At 36.1% G+C, this 24,584-nt stretch overlaps 2 protein-coding genes across 7 annotated transcripts in view; one reads left to right on the forward strand and one right to left on the reverse strand.

The window, feature by feature from the left end:
* The window catches only part of LOC108967763 (whirlin), a 72,607-nt gene that overhangs the window by 25,857 nt on the left and 22,166 nt on the right, over nt 1–24,584 (forward strand). The window lies entirely within an intron of this gene.
* Nucleotides 231–24,352, reverse strand: LOC108967764. 3 transcript variants are annotated; one of them, XM_018931380.1, is made up of 2 exons: nt 24,022–24,352; nt 231–1,034 (listed from the first exon to the last, which is right to left on the reverse strand). In XM_018931380.1, the coding sequence occupies exon 2, from the start codon at nt 976–978 to the stop codon at nt 748–750; it is 231 nt and encodes a 76-aa protein (XP_018786925.1). In that variant the 5' UTR covers nt 979–1,034; nt 24,022–24,352; the 3' UTR covers nt 231–747. The 3 variants fall into 3 exon arrangements, with proteins under 3 accessions (XP_018786925.1, XP_018786927.1, XP_018786926.1); XM_018931382.1 differs by lacking the exon at nt 24,022–24,352 and adding an exon at nt 23,345–23,365; XM_018931381.1 differs by lacking the exon at nt 24,022–24,352 and adding an exon at nt 19,026–19,137.

Raw genomic sequence — 24,584 nt, forward strand, 5'->3', positions numbered from 1 at the left:
AAAAACCCTTTACAACATATTTGGCATGGCTTACTGACTATAGCAGTGATGCAATCGATGAAGATTCTGTTCAAATCGGATCCCTGAGGCATATAGCTAACCAACCAACTCCACGATCGAACTCAAGCTTTTATATGGAAAATGCTTTTATTTGACGAGATATCTTCACGAAATTTAGTATGGATTCTTACCTCATTTGGCTTTCTATTTCTTTAAGTAAACCACACCAGTTTTCTTTACAAATAAAATCAACAATTTTATTGCGTCAATATTCACAAATTACCGTAAATATACAAATCAAAAATATTGTGTTCACCAGCTGTTGGTGAAATCCTTAAATTCACTTAACTGCTTAAACTACATTAAAGACATAGGGTCCTAGTTCGTTTGTAATATATGCATATATATATGTAAGCTAACATATATGTATGTATTTCGTAAATAGATATATATTAATATATATAGCGTAATAATAGCGTGCGTAAAATTAATTCTGCTCATTATCCTCATCACTTTGAATCGCTCACTGCACTCAGCCGCACATGCCCTGCGCTGCTACCGCTTACCAACTACGTTTACTTCAACCTTTTCTTTCTTTTCTACACTGACACTTGACACCCTTGCCATTCACCAAATGGATTTCATTAATTACACCAATGGAAAGCATCAAGATTGCGGCACTAAGCTTGCGTATGGTTGTAATGGCCGTCGTTAGCAGCGCTGGTGCGGCGCGCTGTGCAAAGCCGCTTACATTTTCTCGTGCAACGTTGGTCGGAACTCCTCCGCGCCACCCTGGTAACTCCGATTCGGATGCAATGCGCTTGCGGTGGTGATTATCTCATTGGTTGGCAAGTGATAGTCGCGCGGCGGCGTATATGGCCGCACCATTCGGTGCCAGTTGTTTGGCGGACTGCCGTTGGGTTCAAATTTCGGGCGCGGTATCCGCAATTGTTTGATTTCTGTTAAGTAAGAGTCCATATCGTTGCTCTACAGGTGTCTCTCACAGTGTGTGTGTTTAAAAGTAATGTGGAGTGCTGCAATTGGAAGAAGAAGTCGAAATCAGTTTATTGCGAGATTAAATAAAGTCAAGTGTGATAAGACTAATTGCTTGAAAAAATTGCATTTAATGCCAAATTTAATTAGAGTTCAATTAAATTACGTTCAAACGACTAGACGATTTTGAAGCTGGCCTTTGGGCAGCCAGTGCAGTGATTATTATATTAGGTTGTCAAAAAAGTCTTGCGGTATTTTCGCTAGTTGGCGCTGAGAGCGCGTAGTTCTAGTTTTATTCGTCGCATTGGGTCATGCTATACCTTTTTGGAAAGCTCATTTCACGCACTAACACATGTTTGATTGATTGTCGTTTCTTTTAAGTCATTCGTGAGTTATAGCGTCGCAAACATGGAGCAAAATAAAGAGAAAATGCGGCATATTTTACAGTACTACTACGATAAAGGCAAAAATGCATCTCAAGCCGCCAATAAAATTTGTGCAGTTTATGGACCCGATACAGTTTCCATTTCCACCACACAGCGATGGTTTCAACGTTTTCGTTTTGGTGTAAAGAAGATGTGCCACGCTCCGGAAGGCCTGTCGTCGGAAATTGCGATAAAATCGCTGAATTGGTCGAAAGAGATCGGCATGGCAGCAGCCGAAGCATCGGTCAAGAGCTGGGCATGACTTATCAAAAAAAACTTTATGAACAATTGAAAATTCAATAAAAATACCACATAAATACCGCAATACTTTTTTGACAACCTAACATATGGGTTAGGATTTTCAAATTTTTTGCACATACAATTTTATCATGAAGAAGGAATTGCCAAGTTTCTCTCACAAAGCGCAAAACAAAAACAAAGGTGTTGGAATCTAATAATCACATCATATTAACAGATGAATATTAACCAGTAGAACTCTTATTTTTACCATTCGAAGCTAAAGGGTGATCCATTTCCTGATTTTGCTTGGTTAGTTAGTACGACAGCTATATGCTATATTGATCCGATCTGCACTTTTTCTTCGGAGAATGTTTCTTGGCTTGGAAAATAATTCAAGCCTTATTTCGTGCGGATACCTCTACAAATAAAAAAGTTTTCCATACCTGTATTTAAACGTTCTGCTTGTATGTATGCAGCTATATGCTATAGTGATCCGTTCTAGGAAATTTCTTCAAATATTGTGGAGTAGCCTTAAACAATGCATCATGCTAAATTTCGTGAAGATATCTTGTTAAATAAAAAGGTTTACCATACAAGGGTTGTATTTTGATCATTCATTTTGTATGGCGGCTATATGCAGTAGTAGTTCGATCTATACAATTTTTATAGAGGTTATACCACTTGCCACGCAAATAATCCATGCAAAATTTCGTGCAGATATCTTTACAAATAAAAAAGTTTTCCACACAAGGAATTGATTTTGACCATTCAGTTTGTCTAGCAGCTCTGTGCTATAGTGGTCCGATATTGTCGATTTTTACAAATGACCAGTTTTTTTAGAAAGAAACGGACATCTGCAAAATTGCAGAGCGATATCTCAAAAAATCAGTGACTACATAGTTCATGCCAAACTCAATATGCCTTGTACAGGGTATAAAAATGCAATTATTCGTTGCTCGCTTTAAAATCGCTGCAAAAATAGCTGTCAGGGGAGCAATTATAAATCAAAGCGCGGACGCACATACAAAAGTCGTAATGCGGCAAGAAAAGCGTATGTTGACAGCGGCTACGTGTGTACATGCACATAGTACAAGCACTCAACGATACAATATATTTGTGTATGTAGTTGTGTGGGTGCGGAGTGGCCTGAAGCGTGCGCTTGTGCTCACCATCCAACTGGAAAACGTGGCAACTCCTCTGTTAATGTGCCATTTCAAATGTGTTAAATGCAACGAATGAAAAGTGAAAGTAAAACAGCGGTTAGCGACAACAGCCAGCAACAACCACAACAGCAACAACAACAAAACTCGGCAACCAGAAACTGAATATAAAAATAGAAAAGTATGGAAAACCGACAAGCGTGCGCTGGAGAAACGCAGCAACAACAATGATAAAAACAACAATAACAAAACGACAACAATAATAATAATTACAACTACTTCAACAACTGCAACTGCATGTAAGCAAAAAAACAAAACAGTTGGCAACAGCGACAATAATAATAACAACAACTAGAAACACAACAACAAGTATTATAGCTACAGATAAGCAGAATCATTTTCAACAACTAAAACAAAAATAATAACAACAACAATAATAATAATAACAACAACGATAATTTCGATGACAACAATAACATCTAAAACAACTCCAGATAAGTAAAACCAACCCCCACTGAACCAACAACAATGCTTTTGCTGCAAGCAATAGTTGCGCTTTCAACGATTATGCAGTTACAACAAACACAACAACAAAAAATTGTTGGCCGAAATTGTGGGAAGTCAAACTGTCAACATGACATCAGCCCAAAAGCAGCCGGCAGCCAAACTAGATTGACTACCTAACTGGCTGGGTGGCTTTTCCGATTGTTCGCTTGCCGCAGCAAACAAAGCGACCGTTATGCGCTGCAACAGCGCAAAGTTCGGGACATCAGGCAACGGCACGCCACGCCAACTGTACATTTGCACACACACACAACGCGCAAACGTGCCATAGCAGTGCGCCAAACCGTTTAAGCAAACAACTAGCAATCATAAGTACAACAACAACCACAGCAATAATAATAATAATAACTGCAACTACCGGCAATTCCCAAAGCGACGCGCGCGCGTATTGCACTTTGACTCACTTGCTGTGCAATTACATTAATTTCCGCCACCGCATTGGCGTGCCACGCAGTGACGCAGCAACGCGGTGCGCCAACACTGCAAGCAACATGCCAACGCGATAACAAAAATAACAACATCAAAGCGCGCTGTTTGCATATATTTGCAATTTATGGCAATTTATGTGTATGCGGGATTGACCATGTGGCTACCTATGTTTGTGTGTCCAGCTGTTCTTGTTTGTTGGTATGCCATCTTCGCTTCCTTTTGTTGCTGGCTGCCACTTTTCGGCGGCGTAGCGGAAAATGCATTGCAGCGATTTTCCGGTTTTGGTTTTTTCGCGGTTCACCTACCCACAGCTGGTTGTTGCGCCACACCATGCCGTTCCATTCCACTTTGTTTTGTTTCATTTCTTCTTCATGCACAGCGCTTTTTCTAGCTGTCACTTCATCGCGCCGCTGTTATGCTTGTTGTTGTTGCTGTTGTCGACCAACATACACAATAAGCTTACAACATGTTTGGGCGTCCGCCTTTTGCGCGTCTAACATTGACTGACGCGCGCGCGTCAAGTTCAATGCAACGCCTTTTTCGGTCGCCTTCGTGCTACAAAGTTCGTCATCATCATCATTATTATGCAGCAGAAATTACAAGTAAATTGAACTAAATGTGTCTGGCAGCCATTACAACCTTTTTTGTTCAGTTTGTTTACTTTTCATTTGAGGAACTGTTTGACGGACTGCTAGGGGTACTTGATAGCAGACTTGGTCGATTTGTGGGTCATCGTCAAGTAAATATATACATATATAGATAATCGTATGTTACTCAACTCTTGGCTGAAAGAATATTCCCATATGTTAGAAGGGCTTATTTGTTGCAAGCATTACACCTACATATTTATATGTATGCGTCAGTTGGCATACGAACTGAACGATCGAAATACTCTACATATATGAAAAACTTTTTTATTTGACGAGGTAACGTCATCAAATTTGGCATACAGTATTTCTCAAAGCAATGCTACAATATTTGAAGAAATTGTTCAGATCGAACAACTATAGCACACAACTGCCATACAAGCTGAATGTTCGAAAACAAGTTTTTATATAAAAAACATTTTTAACTGATAAGATAGCTTCAGGAAATGTGACATGGATTACTATCCAAGGTAATACTGCAGTTATGGAAATTTTTATCTAGATCGGTTGAGTATAGCATATAGCAGTCATACAAGCTGAAAGTTTAAAATGAAGCACTGATATAAAAACTCGTTTATTTTAGTTGATATCGGTATGAAATCTAACATAGATTATTGCCTAAAAAAACGGTACAATATCTGAGTAAATTTGCCAGATCGGTCTGCAATAGCATAAAGCTCCCATACAAACTCAACTATTAAAAACAAGTTCTTGTAAGAAAAACATGTTCCATTGAATAGGGTATGCTATTTACCGTATTAACTTTTTGATGTTGTGATTTGAAAAAATACCAAACATATTGACAGGTGACCTCAATTACTCTGCATTTAAAAGTTTCAAGATTAAGAAGCCTTGCTTTGGTTGTGGCATGCTGGAGCTCAGCCGCGTTGTCAGCAGCGATCAATTTGTCAGTAGCAACATTGAGCTGTAAAATACTTGCAGCATTCGAAGGGAATTAAAAAATTCCTACAAATGAAAGTTCCACGACACATACATACAAAGATTTTAGAAATGTATATGTGTATATGTGTGACTATATGCAATTATGTTGTCTTGTGAGCAAGCGCTTGTCCATTACTATTTATTTTCAAGCGTTTCGATACTGCTTGTACCTACTGACAGACTTTTTCTTTTATGTTGTTTAACAATACAAAGTCGAGGAATGCACTTTTCTTAATTCGTCACTGCTGTGCTTCTTTCTCTTGTTACAAATTGATTTGTGAACGGTTTATTTTTTTTTTTTTGACTACCTTTTTTTATTCATATGCTTGGCGCGAAGAACTTCTTATAGACACTAATTTACTAGTCATTGGATTAAAAATTAAATATTCAATTTCTAATTATAATTTTTGGTATCAAAAATTTATTTTTTTTTTTCAAACCGAAAATCAAAATAAGATTTTATTTACTGAAAACTTAACTTTTATTTTGAATCAAAATAGAATTTAAAAGAAATAATAACTCATAATTTTTAAACCTTTTTTAAGACTGTGGCAAAAAAAATTTAAGTTTTAAGCTTTAAAAAATTAGTAATTATTTTTTTTAATTTAAACAAATATTTTTTTAAATTGGGATTAAAACAAATTATATATTACAATTTTATGTCAGGTTTTAACGCAAAATCTTTAAAAAACTAGAAATTTTGAATATTTTTCAACAAAGTAATAATTTTTAAAATTTAGTTTTCTAATTTTTATTATTTTTTAATGTAAACTTCTCATTTTTCTAATTAAGATTTCCAATTATTAATCGCAAAATCGTAAAGGAAAATAAAAAAAGATTTTTATTTATTTTTAGAATCAAAATTTTAATTAGCTTAAGCTTAACTTGGAAACAGAATTAAAAAATTTGGAATTTTAACCTTAAGAATTCACATTTTAAATATAAAAAAAAGTTGCTTTAAATTGGGATTAAGAAATACTTTAATTTTATTTTTAATCTTAATGTATACCTACCTAAAATTTAAAAAATTATATTCAATTATAACTTTTTTATTTTAAACTTATACTTTTTAAAATTTAGATTTCTAATTTTTATAATTTTTTTATTAATCTTTAAAAATTTTAAAAAAAAATTAAAAATCAGATTTTTTTTTAATTTAATTTCTAATCCCAAAATTTAAATTTTATATTTATAATCCTGAACATTTCCATTTTTTTAATTCAAAATCACATTTCGATTTACCCAACCTTGGAATAAAAAAAATAATATTAATTAAACATTATAATAATTGGACGTAGATATGGTAATCAGTTTTCAGAGAAAAGGTCGTTCTTATATAGAAAGAAAGTGTCTTCATCGATTTGGTCAGCACATACAGTTTAAATAGGGCAGTCCGGGTCAAAATTGATTATCTTATATAGAGGCAATTTTAATATTTCCTGAGGCTTTCAACTTTTGAATATAAAAATGCTATGAAAATTGTTTTAAGCCAAAGAGTAACCTCTAACTACTTCATGTTAACATTTTCCTGATCAGCGTCCAACCCAATAGCCAAGTGCCATAATATACTTATATGCGAAGAGTAGCAGGCAGTGCAAGTCAAACCCATATACAATCTAAAAACTATGCACCGTAAATTCTTAAAGTGAAAATATGAAAGGTAAACACATAAACGCTTACACACACACACACACAGTCGTTTAAGCGCTATTTAGCGCATTTCAAATGAAAAATATCGCCTGTCAATCGTTTATCTCCGCAATCCATCAAATCAAACTGTCGCAGTCATTTCACAACATCACACACTTTTTCTAATGAATTTGGCAAAAATCGGCCAAGCCCATTTGCATGCGCGCTGCCATTACATGCACACACACGCAACAGCGTCTGCAACATAATTTATTGCGCCGACCAGCCAACTGTTGCGTTGACCACAGCGACGCGCCGCACCGCATCGCGCCATTCACTTGCCTTTATTTATGTGCATGTAAAGCACGGCTGACAGTGCTTGCCACAAAGAGTTCCGGGTTGCATGCATTTAGCGCGAGCGCGGCGGCAGCAGCTGTGTTTACGCTGGCGTCGCAGTAGTGGCGACCCATTTATTGTGCCGACCACAAGCGCCGACCGAACCGTATGTTTACTCTTTCGTTTTTGACTCACGCCACCCGCCGTTTCGCGTCTTTTCTCTGGACGTGCTTGCGGCGACTCTCCGGCCCGTACACGCCCAACGTGCGTCCCATTATTGACACAGTTTCCAAGACCAGTTTGGTCAACTCTCGGTGCTGGCGCGACGCAGACGTGTGGTGGCGCTGGTGTTGTAAGGCTGCGTCACCGCAACTGACTTTTGTAAGTGTGCGTTTTTTTTTGTAGAAAAAACCAAAATATTTGACAGCGTAAATTAACTTGGCAGTGGGAAGAAAGAGACATGAAAACAAAAACCACAAAAGCAAACCAGAAAACAGGGAAGAAACTGGGTCATTAGTAAGCACAAATGGCCATAAGCGGCTGCACAATCAACCCAGTAGCCAGCGCAGAGTACGCGTGCACGCCAGCCAAATCTCAAACGATCACATTGCGTGTGGGAGCGCGGCAGCTCAGTAGAAGCGCAAAAAGTACAAAAGAAAGTGGAAACGTTGGGTTAATTTTAGAGTGAATGCGCGACCAACACTGTCGCACAGCTGAAAACACGCATTTATTGGTTTATTGCTTTGGTTGTTGTACTAAAGCGTGCACAGCTGGATGGTAACGCAATGGCCAAACGAAAGACTCAAGCAACAAACTTTGTAAATATTATTCCCGCCACTGTGTTTGAAGTCTGAAATTTATGCAACAAGTGATTTGTTGTTGTTTTTGTTACTTTTTCTAGAACTTGAATTTTCATCATCTTATTTTGGTATATTTAACATTGACACAATGTATACAATGTATGAAAAGGCACTGAATCGAAGTCGAAATCGCCAGCTGAGCGCTTCTGCTTTTTTCTATCAACAAAAACACCTCCTACTCAACGCCTTGCAAGATAGATATTTGTAAAAAAATTTAAGTCAATTTTACTATGTATCAGCTGGCTTGCTTGCAAACTTTTCCATTTTTAACACACAAAGGGTAGCATTGGAGACCCTAAAAAATTATTTATCCATGTGAAGAGCTGAGTCGATTAGCCATGTGCTTCTGTCTGTATGTACGTCTTTTACTTTTTGAGTCATCACTCTGAAACTTCGCACACATGCTTCTCTTCCCAAGAAACTGCTTTTTCGGTACCGTCGATGTAGCATTACTATAGCATACAGCTTCTGTTCAAAACCCAAACCTTGCATGAAAAATGAATTTATTTAAAAAGATATCTTCACATAACTCAGCATAGCTTATTTTTCAAGGCAGTGCTACAATCTTCGAAGAAATTGCTCAGATCGAACTACTTTAACATATAGCTGCCATACAAACTGAACGATCCGAATCAAGTGCTTGAATGGAAAATATTTTTATTTAACAGTATATTTACACGAAAATCCACACGGATTATTACATAAAGCAGCGCTATAATATCTGAAGAATTTTTTTTCAAATCGGTGTACTATAGCCTATAGCTGCCATACAAACTAAACGATCCAAATCAAGTTCTTGTATGGAAACTTCTTTATTTGTGAAGCGTATGCTATCTGCGTTGCAACAAAAGTTAACGTTTATCTTATTTTTTTTACTTTATTGTCTTTTTTATTTTTCTCTTCTCATTAGTAAACATAAACTGTATCTTTTCACTTTTATTGCTCCATTGACCCAGAATTTTCCCTTCATGAACTTGACTAACTTGGCTATCTAACGGCTGACCTTTGCATATGAACAAAAAAGATATAAAGTTATTATTATCATTTTACGGTGACAATGTACAACTTAACGGTAGAATCACCATTATCATGGTGGCGACTCGGTGTTGTGATTGTGGCATGGCTGCATATATTAAGATTTCACTTTTCGCCACTCAACACAAATTTTCTCCTTTCAATTTCCATGCATTGGCCTATAAACTACGTTAATGCATGTAAATGAGTGAGTGTGTATATATGTGAGGAAGTGTGTAAATATGCGAATGTATGTGTGTGAATGGCTTCCGCGTGCATTATTGCTTTGGCGGTTTGCGCGCTTTCAAATACAAATTTCTTTATATTAATTTACACGACTATCATTGTTATTACTTTTATTTATTTTTTTAAGGTTGTTATTGTGTTTACTGTTAATTTTTCTCTCGAGAAGTTTGAGACAATTTTTTATTTTATATTTTTCTTTAATTTCTACAAACATACACCTATAGACATGCATATACACATATATACATACATGTGTACATATATGTTGTATTATCTTAAACTGTGCGCTTGTGTTATGTCCATATTAGTTTAATTTATACATATGTGCATACACAAAAGTACAAAAGCTGTATTGCTCACCCATGCCCTTGACACATGGTGCTGATTTCTTTGCTCACATTTTGTTTGTATATCATTTCTGCGGCGATTAGGGTCAATGGCTTATTGAATGGTATCTTTTTACAGTTCAATGTTTTATTATTTATTAACTTTATTTGTATTTATTTTTCTTTTGCTGTAATTTGTAGCATTTGGTTTTAGCTATTTTTAGCTGTGGGTGTAATTTGGTCTTGCCTGTGTTTTTTTTTTTTTGTTGGTTTTGTGAAGCTATTATATTTATGTCGTTTCTATAGGCATTTATTACATTCTGATCTGTGTTGCTATATGCATATTTTGTTAGATTTTCTATGCCGCTGTTTATTTACTTTAATTATTTGTATTGACTGATGGTAAGTTTCAATAAATTCATTATGTTTACTTTTTCTTGTTGATACGATACCAAATGGGAGAAATATGCTTGGCCAGTATAACTTCTAAAAAAAACATTATTTTATATCAAACAAATAAAAAAATTAAGAAAAAATGTTAACTTCCACTGCACCGAAGCTATAACACCCCTAACAAGTAAAAAGAGCTCAATAATATAACTTTTTTGACGTTCAGTTTATATGACAGCTATATCATATAGTAATCTGATCTGAGCAAATTCTTGGAAGTTTATAGCGCTGTTTCAATTAATAATTCATAAAAAATTTTCTGAAGATATCTCATAAATTGAAAAAGTTTTTCATAAAAGAATTTCACTTATAACGCACCGTTGGTTTGGCAGCTATATGCTGTTATATAGTGAACCAATCTAGAAAATTTCTTCAGATATTATAGCGGCTATATTGGAGAATATTTGATTCAAAATTTCATGACGATATTTGCTCAAATAAAATAGTTTTTAATGCATGTACTCGATTTTCATCGTTCAGTTTATATGGCAGCTATATGCTATAATGATCCGATTTAAATATTTTCCTCGGAGATTATAGCGTTGTCTTAGAATATAATCCGTGCCAAATTTTGTAAAGATATCTCTTCAAATAAAAAAGTTTTCCTTACAAGAACTTCATTTTTAAAGTTTGTATGACATATGAAAATCTTGTCACGTTGTTTTTTCGAAATTGTTGTTGTTTTTTTTCCAACAAGAACTTATTTCGGTTATATAGACCGGCCCAACTTTCGTTCATGACGTCTCGAGCCAATTGATTTGAGAAAGAAAAGAGAGTTTTGTTCCGGCGCAAGCTTGATTTTTAACATATTTTATGTAGGAATCGGGGGATAGTGTCAAAGAAAATCATATGAGAAATAATAATAATTTGGAGATAATAGTGTAGGTGTATTAATATAAATATATTGTTTTTTTTTTTCTTCTCTTTGCTGCACATTCTTCTTGGTAAACAGAGCGTCTAGGAGTCCAGTTGTCGCTAATAAATTTATTTAAAAATATGATTCAGTTTTTATATTTAAAATCCACTGCGATCATAAAAGCTGTGCGGCTGTAAAGTTTTCTACAAAACAGCAACAGCTGGTCACATAATCGCATAAGCAGCTTATAACTGCACAACTTTTGCCTTGCTTAATTGTTTTTTTTCTTCTACACACATTAGTGTCACTTTGAGGATTGCTAACGCCGAACGCCATCAAATATTGGCAATTATAAACGATTGGCCCAACAAAGCGACGCACGATCGCCTGCCAAAGCTGTGCTCATATAATATCAACCGTTTTTAGCTGTTAGACACGAAATCTATGTTTTCTACAATTTTACAACTTTTTCTGATTTTTCTTGTTTTTATTTTATTTTATTTTTTATTTTTTTTTGCTTCATTTTTGTTTGTTTCATTTTTTTGAGTTTTTGTCTTTTTTTAATTAAATTTCGGTTTAGACTGAAAACTGCCGGTTTTTTGTCAACTGATTCAAACAGCCACAACAAATGTATGCGCTTAGTCACAACTTATTTTCTTGGCAAAAACCATTAAAACAAATGTCGCTGTTAGCTCGCAATTGATTTTAATCCGATTAATTTCAATGCCACGAATAGATATTGTGCGATTACAAATTGAATTCGATTTGCACACATATAGAGTTGGAAAAAAATTATATGTACGCATTCTGTATTACACTTGAACGTCGATGTTCTGCTTAGCTTTTTAGTACTCAAATTACTGATTGCTTCATAAGGTGAAACTTATAGCTTCTTCTAGCCTAATGTCTTTTTATACCCTGAACAGGGTCCCCTAGGTTTTGAAATATCAACCTGAAATTTGGCAAGCAATCTTTTCTTATCAATTTTCTCAAATATTTATTTGTCGAAATCACCGGAAATCGGACAACTATAGAATATAGCTGCCAAAATGACCATGCGAACTCAAATAAAGATGTTTCTTTGCAAAACATCACCAGCTTAAATTTTGCATTCTATACATTTCTATTGGCATAATTTGCTCCAAATTTCAGTCGCCCATAAAAATAAATATTTTTTCGTCAAACTGCAGTTAATGCATTTCTGCTGTCAACCACAAATAGTCTCACATAAACTGATTAATATTTGCTGTTTTCAAGTCGAAACGACCAATTTTAGGCAAATAATTAAAATAGAGTTGCTGGTTTGGCTATAAAAGTGTGAATATACACTTTGCTAAAAGCGCAAAGCCATGAGTCCACTTAACTGGTTGGAGTTTTATGACTTTTTTAGTAATAAAATAAAAATAAAGAAATAAAACAACAAAAAAAACTGAAACATTTTAACTTCAATGTCACTTTTTGAGTTTAACGCAAACAGATCTTAAAACCGAAAGCCAACAAACGAACTTGCAGTCAACTCCAGTCAAGTTTAATGCTAAAAAAATATAATAGAAAGAAGGTTTTTATTTATTTAGCGACTGCTTGAAACGCAACAGTGGTGCGGAATGCTATTTTAAGGGTTGAAAAAATTAAATTTTATTTTGATTATTTACGAAATAAGAAAAAATTTTAACTTCGGTTGCGCTGAGTTTAGAATAAGCTTCACAAATAACCAGAACTAAATTTTGTTTGTTCAGTTTGTATGGGAGCTATAATGATATAGTGATTCGATCGGGAAAATGTCATGAATATTGCTAAATAAAAAATGATCTATGATGAATTTCATGAAGATGCCTTGTCAAATAAAAGAGTTTTCATATAAGAGTTTAATTTTAATCGTTCAGTTTGGATGGCAGCTATATGCTATAGTGGTCCGATCTGGATAATATCTTCGGAGATTATAGCGCTTCTTTGAACAATAATCAAATTTCCAAATACCAAATTTCAGGAAAATATCTCTTCAAATAAAAAAGTTTCCTATACAAGCATTTCTTTACGATCGTTCAGTTTGTGCGACTGCCATACTCGTATGACATAGTTACCCGATTTCAAAAATTTCTGTGGAGATTTTAGCGTTGCTTTCAGCAATAACTCATGTCAAATTTTGTCAAGATATCTTATGAAATAAAAATATTTTTCATACAAAACCTTGATTTTGATCGGACAGTTTGTATGACAGCTCTATTGAATTATAGTCTGATCTATAAAATTTATAATGTACTATAGCTCTATATTAGAAAATAATCCATTCTAAATTTCGTGAAGATATTTTATAAAATAAAAAAGATTTCCATTGCCTTTTGTTTGTTCGTTTCGTCACTCTCTAAACTTTGTCGAATCCAAGCATAGAGAATTTAGCAAATCAGCAGCATATTATTTAATTCATGACAACATTTAATTAACCATTACCACACTTCATTTAATTGGTTTCTAACTCAACTTTTCAGCGATCAGGTGTCTTAATTACAATTAAATGACTTCCGACATTGTCTCGCACGTCGTTAACTATGTGACCTTGTGCCGCACTAACGGGCTTTAGGCATCAACACCACACTGAAACTGTTTCAAAAGTACTGAAAAGTGCAAAAATCGCCACAGAAAATTTAAATGAAATATAAATACGAAAAGACTTTTTCGACAACCCAATATATCAGCTAACAGTAATCGGCACTTGCACTGCCTGCCAACTCTTGCATTCCTGGGACATACGAAATTCTTTTCAGCACAATTCTTTGGCTGAAATTGTCAGTGGCCAGTTAAACACTTTGAGTGCGCCGCACACTTGACCCCACCGATAAAAAGTGGCGGACAAGTGCCGCAATGACCGTTGGGCAATTGCTGTGCGGCCGCCGCTCGTTGATCACGCGGTCACGCTGACAAATGTACAGATATATATACATAAAGATATCTCATATATCTTTGTGTTTGCTTGTGTATACATCGACTAGTGAAATATACTCAGCTACTCAAGTGTCTAAGTGGCCGTGACTCTTCGCAAGGCTTTTGTGCAATTTCTGCGCTTTTGTCCGTCATTCCTCCGCCGCCCTCCGCTGTGCGCTTCATGCCACGCTAAACAGTTACAAATATTTCTTTCGTTTTTATTACAATCATTTGAAGCCGCAGACTCTTTCATTGCGTTGCTATCATTTTTGTTGTAATTAAATTTCGCTGTCAGCGTTGAGCCAAACGATTCTTATGATTTCTCAGCACTGCCAGTCAGTCGAACGCTTCCTATGCCGAAATTGAAATTGTGCGCCGAGCAAAAAAAAGATAATATATTTTTCATGCTGCTGATTTATGTGCCAGCAACAGTAGGCTGTCTCACATATATACATAAAAAAATATATACACATACATATGTGTGTATGTAGCTGTGTGTGCTTTTAACTACTGCTGTGCGAAGCTGCGTGCTATCGCGTCAATCCTGACAGCGTTAATGGTGGCAAGCGGCAATTGAATGTTGCCACACATATGTATATATACAAGTATATATGTATATATACATATCTAAGTACAGGTATGCGTATATTTGTGCAGTAAGCCCCGAAAGTTTAAGTGAATTAAGTTGAGGCTTGTATATTGTATATCGAAGTGACAAATCCCGAATTCTAACATTCCGGAATCCAAAATCCAAAAATATAATTCCCGAAATTTTAAACCTCGAAATGGCAAATTTTAAAATTTGGAAACTCCCGAAAATCAAGAAAACTATTTTTCAGTACTTCAAAAAATTCTAGCTTAATTTGAATATATTATTAAAAAAAATTTAACCTGAAATCCCGAAATTAAAAATCTAGAAAATTCAAATTCTAACAAATCACAAAATCCCTAAATTAAAAATTTTGAAATCTGTGTTCCGAAAATCGAAAAATCCGTTCTTCCATATTTCGAAAAAGCTTCTAGCTCAATTTGAAAATATTATTAAAAAAAAAGTAAGCCCGAAATTTAAAATCTCGAATTTGAAACTCCCGAAAATCAAATCGACCGATCTTCGATATTATATTAATACCGAAATGTAAAATCCCGAGAATCTTTAAACCCGATTTTCAGTACTAGCAACACTAACGCACATTTTACTTGTAAAAAACCTGTAATCCCGAAATTACAAATCCCGAAATCTAAAATACCGAAAGTTAAAGTCACGCATGTATGTATATTAGAAAACAAAAACAGTTTTTCGGTGCTAGCAACACTAGAGCATATTTATTCCAGAAAACTTAAATTCCAAAATCTAAAAACTTGCAATCTCAAATCCCAAAATCTGAAATCACGCATATTAGTAAAACAGTTTTTCGGTACCAACAACACTAACGCGCGTTGTATAAACATACATATATAAACCATTCTGTCACTTTTTGCCTTTTCTAAATGTTACTTCACTTTGCGGTGCTCAATGTTTGGGCTTTTGTCCGCTTTAATTGACTTTGACGGCGTTTTTTGTGCGCAGCTCTGTTGATACGCGTACAATTTTTTTCTTTCAGTCAAACTTTGCTGGGTCATTATTTCAGTGCTCAGACAATTGGTATAATAGATAAATGAATATAAATATACATACATACAAACGTACAGATGTTTGTATATTTATGTTCAAGCTTTCGTATATACATATGTAGTTATAAAGTTGATGCGTGTGTATGTATGTATGTGACTTTGTGTGATTGCTTAAGTAATCCGTGAATATCAACGGTGTCATCAGTTCTTACTGTTCGTAGCTGCACGCACACGTTTGTATGCGTTGTTGCAGACAGTTAATTAAGGATTTCACAAGCGGCGGCGTTGCTTTAATTATGCCTTAAAAGTCATATAATCTAACAGCGTAAAGTAGAACAAACGTGATGATGCAAATGTATGTGTGTGCACAGTCATTGAGAGCGGCTGCAAATTATATTTCAAACATAAATTTGCGAAATGACGTTGCTATTCAAATGAATGTATATACATATGTACGTAAGCAATTGGTTAGCAAAAAAGTGAAAAAATTATAGTTTTGTGTCTAAAATTTATTTTAGTTCAAGAAAATCGAACTGAGTGGTAATAAGTTATTTGGAAATATGTTCCCTAATTTGCTAGGCCATGTGCAAGGTTTGAATAGAATTTTTGTAACCAAAACTAGGTTAAAACTCAAACCCATTCGCATATTCGTTCCACTTATGGTTAACGCACTACCCGAAAGCTTATCAAAAGCTCCTACAAACGATAAATTTTCGTTAAACCACGGAAAAGGCAAAAATTATGCTTTCTTCACACTAAAATAGTTTGATACAAATCCAGTTAGAAAAAAATTAGCAATAGTAATCATTTGGAATCGCTGTAGAGGTAGAGAATTTACAATTTGGGGTACGTGGACCACAGAAAGTCAGTAACTTTTATGAGCAGCGGATTCAGAATCTCTTTTTGAGTGCATTTTCATTTCATTCATTTCAGCATTTTTTTAATATTGTTGTTTTTTTTTTCAATTTTTGTTTTTAAAGTTTACTCCTAAAGCCGCCAAATGCATCCCCCACTGTCTTTGCTGCGTATTATGATTTTTGATTTGATCCTCTCCAATTATTATATTTTTACAACAAAACCAACGCGCATAAAGCCAAGCCGCATAATTGCACTTATTGACCATTGTTTGTTATAACAAAAGTCAATTAGTAAAATCAGCAATTTGCAGCTATTATTTTTTGCTTTTTACTTCCTTTATTTTAATATTTATATTTTTAATTAATGCGCAAGTGTACTTTCCGCTGCATTTACTTTGGAAACGGAAGTTTTCATTAAACGCAATTTCAAGTGGTTCCTGTGTTGATACTAAATGCAATTGAACAAAATTAAATATAATGTGTTTACCACACATTGCATAACATTACTGATATAAATATGGTATATAAGCATATGCATACATAAATATATGTACTATATATGTATATTTGCAAGTTTTGTCCACACATAAGCTATTATGTTCGTGCTTTGCTCCATAAATTCATACACGAGCTTACAACAAAGCTGTGTTGTATATATGATTGATTATATCTTAGAGATTTAGAATTAGAAAATATATTTCCAAAAAAAGTAAAAATAACAAAAAGAGTTGCACTGAGACTTTAATACCCTTCACAGCTGCATAAAAGGTTTTTAAAAACGCTTTTTCTTGATTTTGGGCGTTCAGTTTGTATGGCAGCTATACTATATGTTCTAGTGGTCCGATCTAAAAAATTTGATTTTCATCGTTAAGTTTGTTTGACAGCTGTATGTTATAGTTAGCCGATCTCAACTATTTCTTCCGAGTATATTCCGTTGTCTTGGAAAATAATCTATGCTGAAATTCGTGAAGATAACTCTTCAAATAAATTAGTTTTTCATACAAAGACTTAATTTTGAGCGTTTAGTTTGTTTGACAGCTATATGTTATAATAATCCGATATGGAAAATTTTTTCAGATATTGTAGGGCTCGGTTGGACAATAATTCATGTAAAATTTCAAGTTTTTCATACATAGAACTGATTTTGATTGCTCAGTTTGTATGTTCAGTGTACAAATATAGTTAATAGCTGAATCAGCATTAATGGTTTCATTAACCAAAAATTGCAAAACAGCTTACAGGTTTTGTAAAACAATTTTTCATTACGAAAACGTCTCAATTAACAGCGAATTAGGCGCCAAACAGCATTTTACAGCACTGCTTTTATTAATTTAATTTTTTATATTATTTTTTCTTGAAATTTTTGTATATCTTATTATTATTATTTTTATTTCATATCTTTTTATTTTTCTTGTTTTTTTTCGCCGCATGGCTGATGAAACACCCACATAACATGCACTCAAGCAATTTTAATTACTTTCATTACCAATAACGCTTACAAGACATGCAATTTCTTTTATTGCTTTGTGGGCTTGCATGCCTCCTACGGCCCAACACAGGCCCACACAGCAGTGTAATGAACTTCAAAACACTAATTACACCGGTTTGAATGCAAAAATATCGAAAAACAAAAACTATTGCGAAAATATTAATTCAAAAGTTATTGAAGCGTAACTGTCAAGCTTGTGCGCTGAAAGAGCTCAAGTTCATATTAAGCAATTCAGACAGAAAGACTCATTATATATTTTTGTCATGAAACTCGCTGTATTTATTGCTATTTTTGGCTTTGTTGTTGTATTTTTTCTGTTGTTTTTGTTGTATTTTTATTGTTGCCAAATCGCTTTATGGACCATGAAAATTTCGTTTCTTAGTTAATCGAGTCATCGATTGCGCCAACACTTCACTGAATGAGATACACCTGCAGAGAAGACATACACACACACAGCAGACACAAAATGATTATTCTGGCAAAATCAGTGCGCTTAATATATGAGTAACTTTATGAACACTGCAGCAGAGTTAAGTAATTCACTTGAATCTTTGCTTTGGACGCCGTTAATTCATACGTTAACGCATGCACGCTTTGTCTGTATGCATGGCTGTTTGTTCGTGTTCTTCTCTGATCTGCTGGTAGTGTGAGATTTTCGTCAGCGCTTTGTCCGACAGCACAGCTTGCGTATGTCTTAGACGGTTAGCCGCTGCTTGAGTTGTATCAAATCGCGCTGAATTCAATTAAGCTTTGCGCCGTTGCGTTTTGCTCGTTAGTCTTTTTTGCACACTCAAATGCATAATTTATTTCGGCGGCGGCCGAATTCGCGTTTGGCGTTTGTGTCATGCAGTTTGAGGTTAATTAAATGCAAACAAAAGCCGGATAGTGCCAAAGCAAGAGCCGCGAGCGCAAGCAGCAGTGCAACAACAACAGCAACAAAAAAAGCAAAGGAAGCAGGCTGATGATATGCAGACAAACTGGACTAATTTTTAGAGGCATGAAAACACACACACATATATAAATAATACATACACAAAGTAGATGACGTCTTGCAGTGGCTTCGCCGACACTTTTGATCTTATTTTGGCAATGTGATGATCTACGAGGTCTACTGCTTATTATAATGCTGCTCTGGCGCGTTTTTTTTATACCCTGAACAATATATATTAAGTTTGCCAGGAAGATGCTTCGCTGCAAGCCCTGAATCGAAGCAGGATTATCCGCATAGACTTGAGACTTCACATATCCTCACAAGAGTTGTCTGACGGTGTGATATGACATGAAGTTAGTGGCCAATCGACCGGCTCAAAATGAAAAATTATCTGCTCACCCAAGTGTGCTCTCAAAAAATCCACTGATTGATGCGATGTGTGGGAAGTGGAACCATTTTGTTGAAACCAAATAGCGACGAGATCACGAGCTTCAATTTCAGCATCCAATAGTCGGTTATCATAACGCGATAAGCGCCGCCATTGACGGTTACGATCTCACTGGCATCATTTTTGAAGACATATATGGACTAGTGATTCCACCGGCCCACAAATCACACCAAAACGTTGTTTCTTCTGGATGAAATGACAGCTCTTGAATTGCTTCCGATTGCTCTTCGTTCCAAATGCGGAAATTTTGGGGGTTTACGTACCCAATGCGCCAGAAAAAAGCCTCATCGGTGAACAAAATTTGGTTCGAAAACGTGAGATCTTCATGGAACTTTTTAGAAGCGCATAGAGCATAACGATGTCCCTTGGGAAGGTCGAGCGGCTTCAGTTCTTGCACAAACTGTATTTTATACGCTTTGAATTTAAGATCTCGACGTGAAATGCGTCAATTTGTTCCATACGTCAGTCCGAGTTGTTGCGAACCTCGCCGAATGGACTCTCCATGATCTTCGAGTATAATGTCAGCTATGGGAAATGGCCTCAGCTTTTGAGATATCGATCTTAAATTTTGACGCATCATTTTCTCATCAAGAAATTATGTTGCTCATTTGAACCTTCAACAACTTACCACACATAGCTTCCATTCAAACTGAACGATCGGAGACGAGTGATTGTATGGAAATCTCTTTGAATTGACGAGATAGCTCCACAAAATTTGGCAGGGATTAACACCCTTAATTAATACTATAATATCTGATCATTCAGATCGCATTACTCTAGCGTATAGCTGCCATATAACTGATTGGTGAAAATCCAATCTTTGTATGGAAACCTTGTTTATTTGACGGGATATCTTCACGAAACTTGGCGTGAGTTCTTTGTCAAGGCTGGGCTCTTATATCTGTAGAAATTGTTCAAATTGGACCACTATAGCATATAGCTGCCATGCAAATTGACCGTTCAAAATCAAGATAAATACCTTTTCATATACGTTTATGCTATAAGAAGTCCACCTGTGTAGGGTATTATAGCTTCGGTGCCGCCGATGTTAACGTTATTTCTTGTTACTATCTCACACTTTGCCAACGCTTCGATATCTGCATGTTTCGCACTTAATACGCTTGCATGTTTTCAAGTTGCTTTGGTTGGTATCGAATTTTAATTTTTTTTATTTTACCAATTTTTAGTGCGCGCTGCAGTCATATACTAATGAAGCTGTTACCAGCGCTGTTTTGCGATTTTTTCTCGGCCGCTTTGGCATTGCGCCTGGCGTTTTATCGCCGTTGTATGCACTTTTCCACGGCTATCATTTCGCGTAGATGGTGTTTTTGATAATGAATGGGCGGCATTCACACACACAAACGCGCACACATGCGCGTATGCATGCCACACAACTGCGGTATGATATGTATGACCGCGCTGTTTGGCTGCACTTTCATACTCTAAATTTCTCGTTAAGCTAACTAAGTGCCGGATGATGATGCGCCATTGGTACCACGCCACGGCTTTGTGGCGCACAACACACTGCGAAATTTAATGAACGCAGCAAGTGCAAATTCAATTATCTATGTGTGTACGCAGTCTTTTTATGTATATTTCTTTTTGTTTGTATGTATTTGTGTGCAGCTTTATGTTGCCTCCGCCGTTTGCCAACTGCGTGACTTAACTTACGACGCTGCAAGTAGCGCACATCTATTATATGTCAACAGTCTACACAGATACACAAGTATGTGTCTCAATAAACGAGCGGTTTGTGAAAATAAGCATTTTTAATTGTCAATTTCTTAAGCGGAAAGCCGGCGTTACCACAAGCGATTATGAAACAAAAGCGAAAACTTAAGACACGGCATACGCGCATGCGCTCAAACCATGCCGAAAGTAATTCACACACAGCCATACATAGCTCACACAAATAGTTAACGAAATATGGCCAAAATAAAACGTTAAACACGTGAGCGCACACGCTTTCGATTACCAAATGCGAGCTGTTTGCCAGCGCCGACGCTCGACTGTCTCGTTATATCACCAATTTAAACGGTCGCAATGCAGCCGCGGCACGCATCGCTCCACACTAAGTGTGTCTCGAAGACACACCAGGCCGCTTATTATTAATTCCGCACTTCGGCGAGCCTCGTATGGCAGTCGGTGCGCGCAGTCACCCATGTTGCGTTGGCGTTGCTCGCATGTTTTGTTGGTGCAGCGTTGCGTACAAAGCAGCGCCAAATTGAGATAACAATGCAACAACAACAACAATTATAATCACAATAACAACAACTATAAATACAAAAACAACAACTGTATTTACAACAACCAACAACAATAACAATTTACACCAACAATAAAACTTTTATAGAAATGTTAACTGCTTGTAATATTTGAGCAAATCTAGCGGCGAAACAGAGCGTTGTAAGCAACCGGTTAACAACTACAGGAACAGCAACAACGATAAAAATCATAACATAGCCAGCTTAGAAAACTTATTAGTTAGCACATAAAATATATTTAAGGGGAAAACGAAAACYAAAAGCAATACTAGTGGCTTGGGTGGCACTAAACCATAAGCAGSCGGTCGCACGCACAGTGGGTCTGAGGCGAACGTTTGCAGCAATATTTGAGATTACTTTTAATTACTAAAAAAAAATCGTTTCAAACTATATAGCAAAGTAAAGATAGAGCTCAACTTGTTTTACTAATAGGTGACTCAAGTAGTGGTAATTTTTTGAGGGGTTACAAGGGTTTAGTCGGTTAACCAGCCTTTTTTCAAAATTTGTTTTCTCATAAAAAATTAAATATTTTATTAGAATTTTTTATTGTTACAAATATACACTCTTAACAAAGAAATTCTGAATTTTTTGGAAAAAAAAGTATTTTAAGCTCGGCAACTGCGACCCTATATCCAGTGAGCCCTAGGAAAAACTCCTTACAGGATTATCTAAAGTAAAGAAATACTTAACTTAGTACTTGGACACTTTGGCAGACATTTTTACAAAATTTTTTATCCAAGACGTTAAGAATTATTTCTCAAAGGCCTGCGTAAAATTTCATGAAGATCGGTTGAGTAGTTCTTGAAAAATCTTGCCAACCGATTTTAAAAACACAGTTTCGACAATAATTCATTTAAAGACGACACTCTTAGCCTAGCTAGCCTCGTGCGCACAAGGCTGTATCAGCGAAACTATTGCTCGAATCAACTTGACTCAAGAGGTGTCATAGAATTTAATAAGACAATAAAAAATAAATAAAGCATTATTTCACAGACGTTAAACGTGACGCTGTTTTTCGGAAAAAATTAGTGATTTTGGAACCAGTCGTGCTTTCACTTCTCTTATGCGCAAATGAGCTTACAAATTGGTTACTTCCGACATTCAAACGCTGCCAGTAAGATCTCTGACTGTTAGTCGACGATTCTTTAACACCTATTCCATTACTTATTCATTATTAGTTAATGTTGATGGTCTTCCTGAACGTGGTCCATCGTCAAAGCATTCTCGAACCTCTTTGCATAATTTGTACCAATCAAACGCACTTGTTTGCGAAAAATAATTATAACCGAAGGCCTTTTCCAACAAACTGTATGTTCCGATACCAGAATAATATCACTCATCGAAAAAAACGTCCAATGCACTTCATGTACTTTAGAAAGACAAGCTTGTACTACACACTAAAGATTATTTTGTTGTGACATTTGGCACAGATTACGGACTGATTGATAAAAATCAAGTACTTTTATGGAAACTGGGTTTATTTGATGAGATATATTCACGAAATTTAGCACAGATTATTTCCGAAAGCAACTCTATAATATCTGAAGAAATTGTTCAGATGGGTCTACTATAGCGTATAGCTGTCATACAAACTCTTCGAGTCAAATCCAGTGCTTGTACAGATAAATTTGCATTTGAAGGGTACTTCAGTTCAATTTGCATTTCTACACACTGTGCGGTAGCCACTCTAAACATACATATAACTCACTTATAAAAAAAACACTCGTCTTGATAATTAACTGCTATGTTACTTTTTGAAGCCAATGACTGCTTGAAAGTTCTCGTTGATGTCTGGAGCAATTAATTTCTCAGAAATTATATTTATTTGAAAAGACTCATATGTGTAAAAGAAGCAAAATAAAACCAAAACACGGCTGACTTAAAGCAGTCAGCACACAAAACTCGTGGTTTATTGTTTGTTGTGTGTTGGTTTCCGCAGCCGCGCGTGTTGCTCCAGCGTTGCCACATACATTTCGCCTCCTCTATTGCGGTGTGGCTGAGTGTTTCAGTTTCGTAGCCAAAAAAGGTAGCCGAGATGTTGCACATACGTTTGGTCTGGCCAACAAAGGCAGTGCCAAAGTGCAAACGAGCGATACGCGAACTAGCAACAAAAGCGCTGAAAAGCGCTCGCCTCATAAATCAACACGTATGGCACGTTAGTGGTCGAAATAAAAGCGATAAGCCAGCTAACAAAGCAAACGCCATCGATTGCGTTAGCCGGAAGTTTCGCCAAAGTTTGCGTTTCCCACGTAAATTGCACGCAATATGCCAAAACAACAACAACTCTACCCAAACAACACTAGCACGTACAGCGCGCTGGTCACCTTATGCACATACGTGCAACTTTATATGTGAGTACGTTTGTATTTTGCAATAGCAACCCACCTGTTGATTGATTTAACGCGACGTAGATGCCAGAAACAAAAAAAAAAAAATAACGCGCGTCGACGTCGTATGCGTTAATGGTTGGCGATTTATGTGTTTCTGCGATTTCTATTGCACTGTTATCAATTCCACAACGACGTTGTTGTGGCAGCAACAGTGATTTCCAATTTCCAGGCGGAATTACTTTTGTTTAAACTTTTATTTTTCTTTTTAATACGTTAATTTGCCTCGGAGTCACAAGTGAACAGCACTCGTTGCGCTTCGAAAGCCAAAACACGATTCGCCAAATTGGTTGGGAGGTTGGAGTAGACAACGTACCGCACACGGTAATCAACACCGAACGACTGATGGCCAGTCGGCTGTGTGGCTGCCTTGAAAGCACAAAGCCAAGCATGGGCCGACAGTGCGAAGCCAAGCGCACAGCTGCCGCGGCGGCAAAGGCGAGCAGCGCCAAAGAGCCGCCACTGCTTGGCACCAACGTACATATGTGGAGTGTTTGCTGTTGTTGTAATTGCCTTTTGTTTTTGCTTTGATTTTCACATGTGGTTTCGCATTCGCTTCGG

Source organism: Bactrocera latifrons, unplaced genomic scaffold, assembly GCF_001853355.1.
Source record: "Bactrocera latifrons isolate USDA-ARS-PBARC rearing strain unplaced genomic scaffold, ASM185335v1 scaffold_199, whole genome shotgun sequence".
Taxonomy (NCBI): domain Eukaryota; kingdom Metazoa; phylum Arthropoda; class Insecta; order Diptera; family Tephritidae; genus Bactrocera; species Bactrocera latifrons.

Coding starts and splice junctions, on each gene's coding strand:
- LOC108967764 (XM_018931380.1), bottom strand. CDS start 978: ATGGACTCTTACTTAACAGAAATCAAACAATTGCGGATACCGCGCCCG.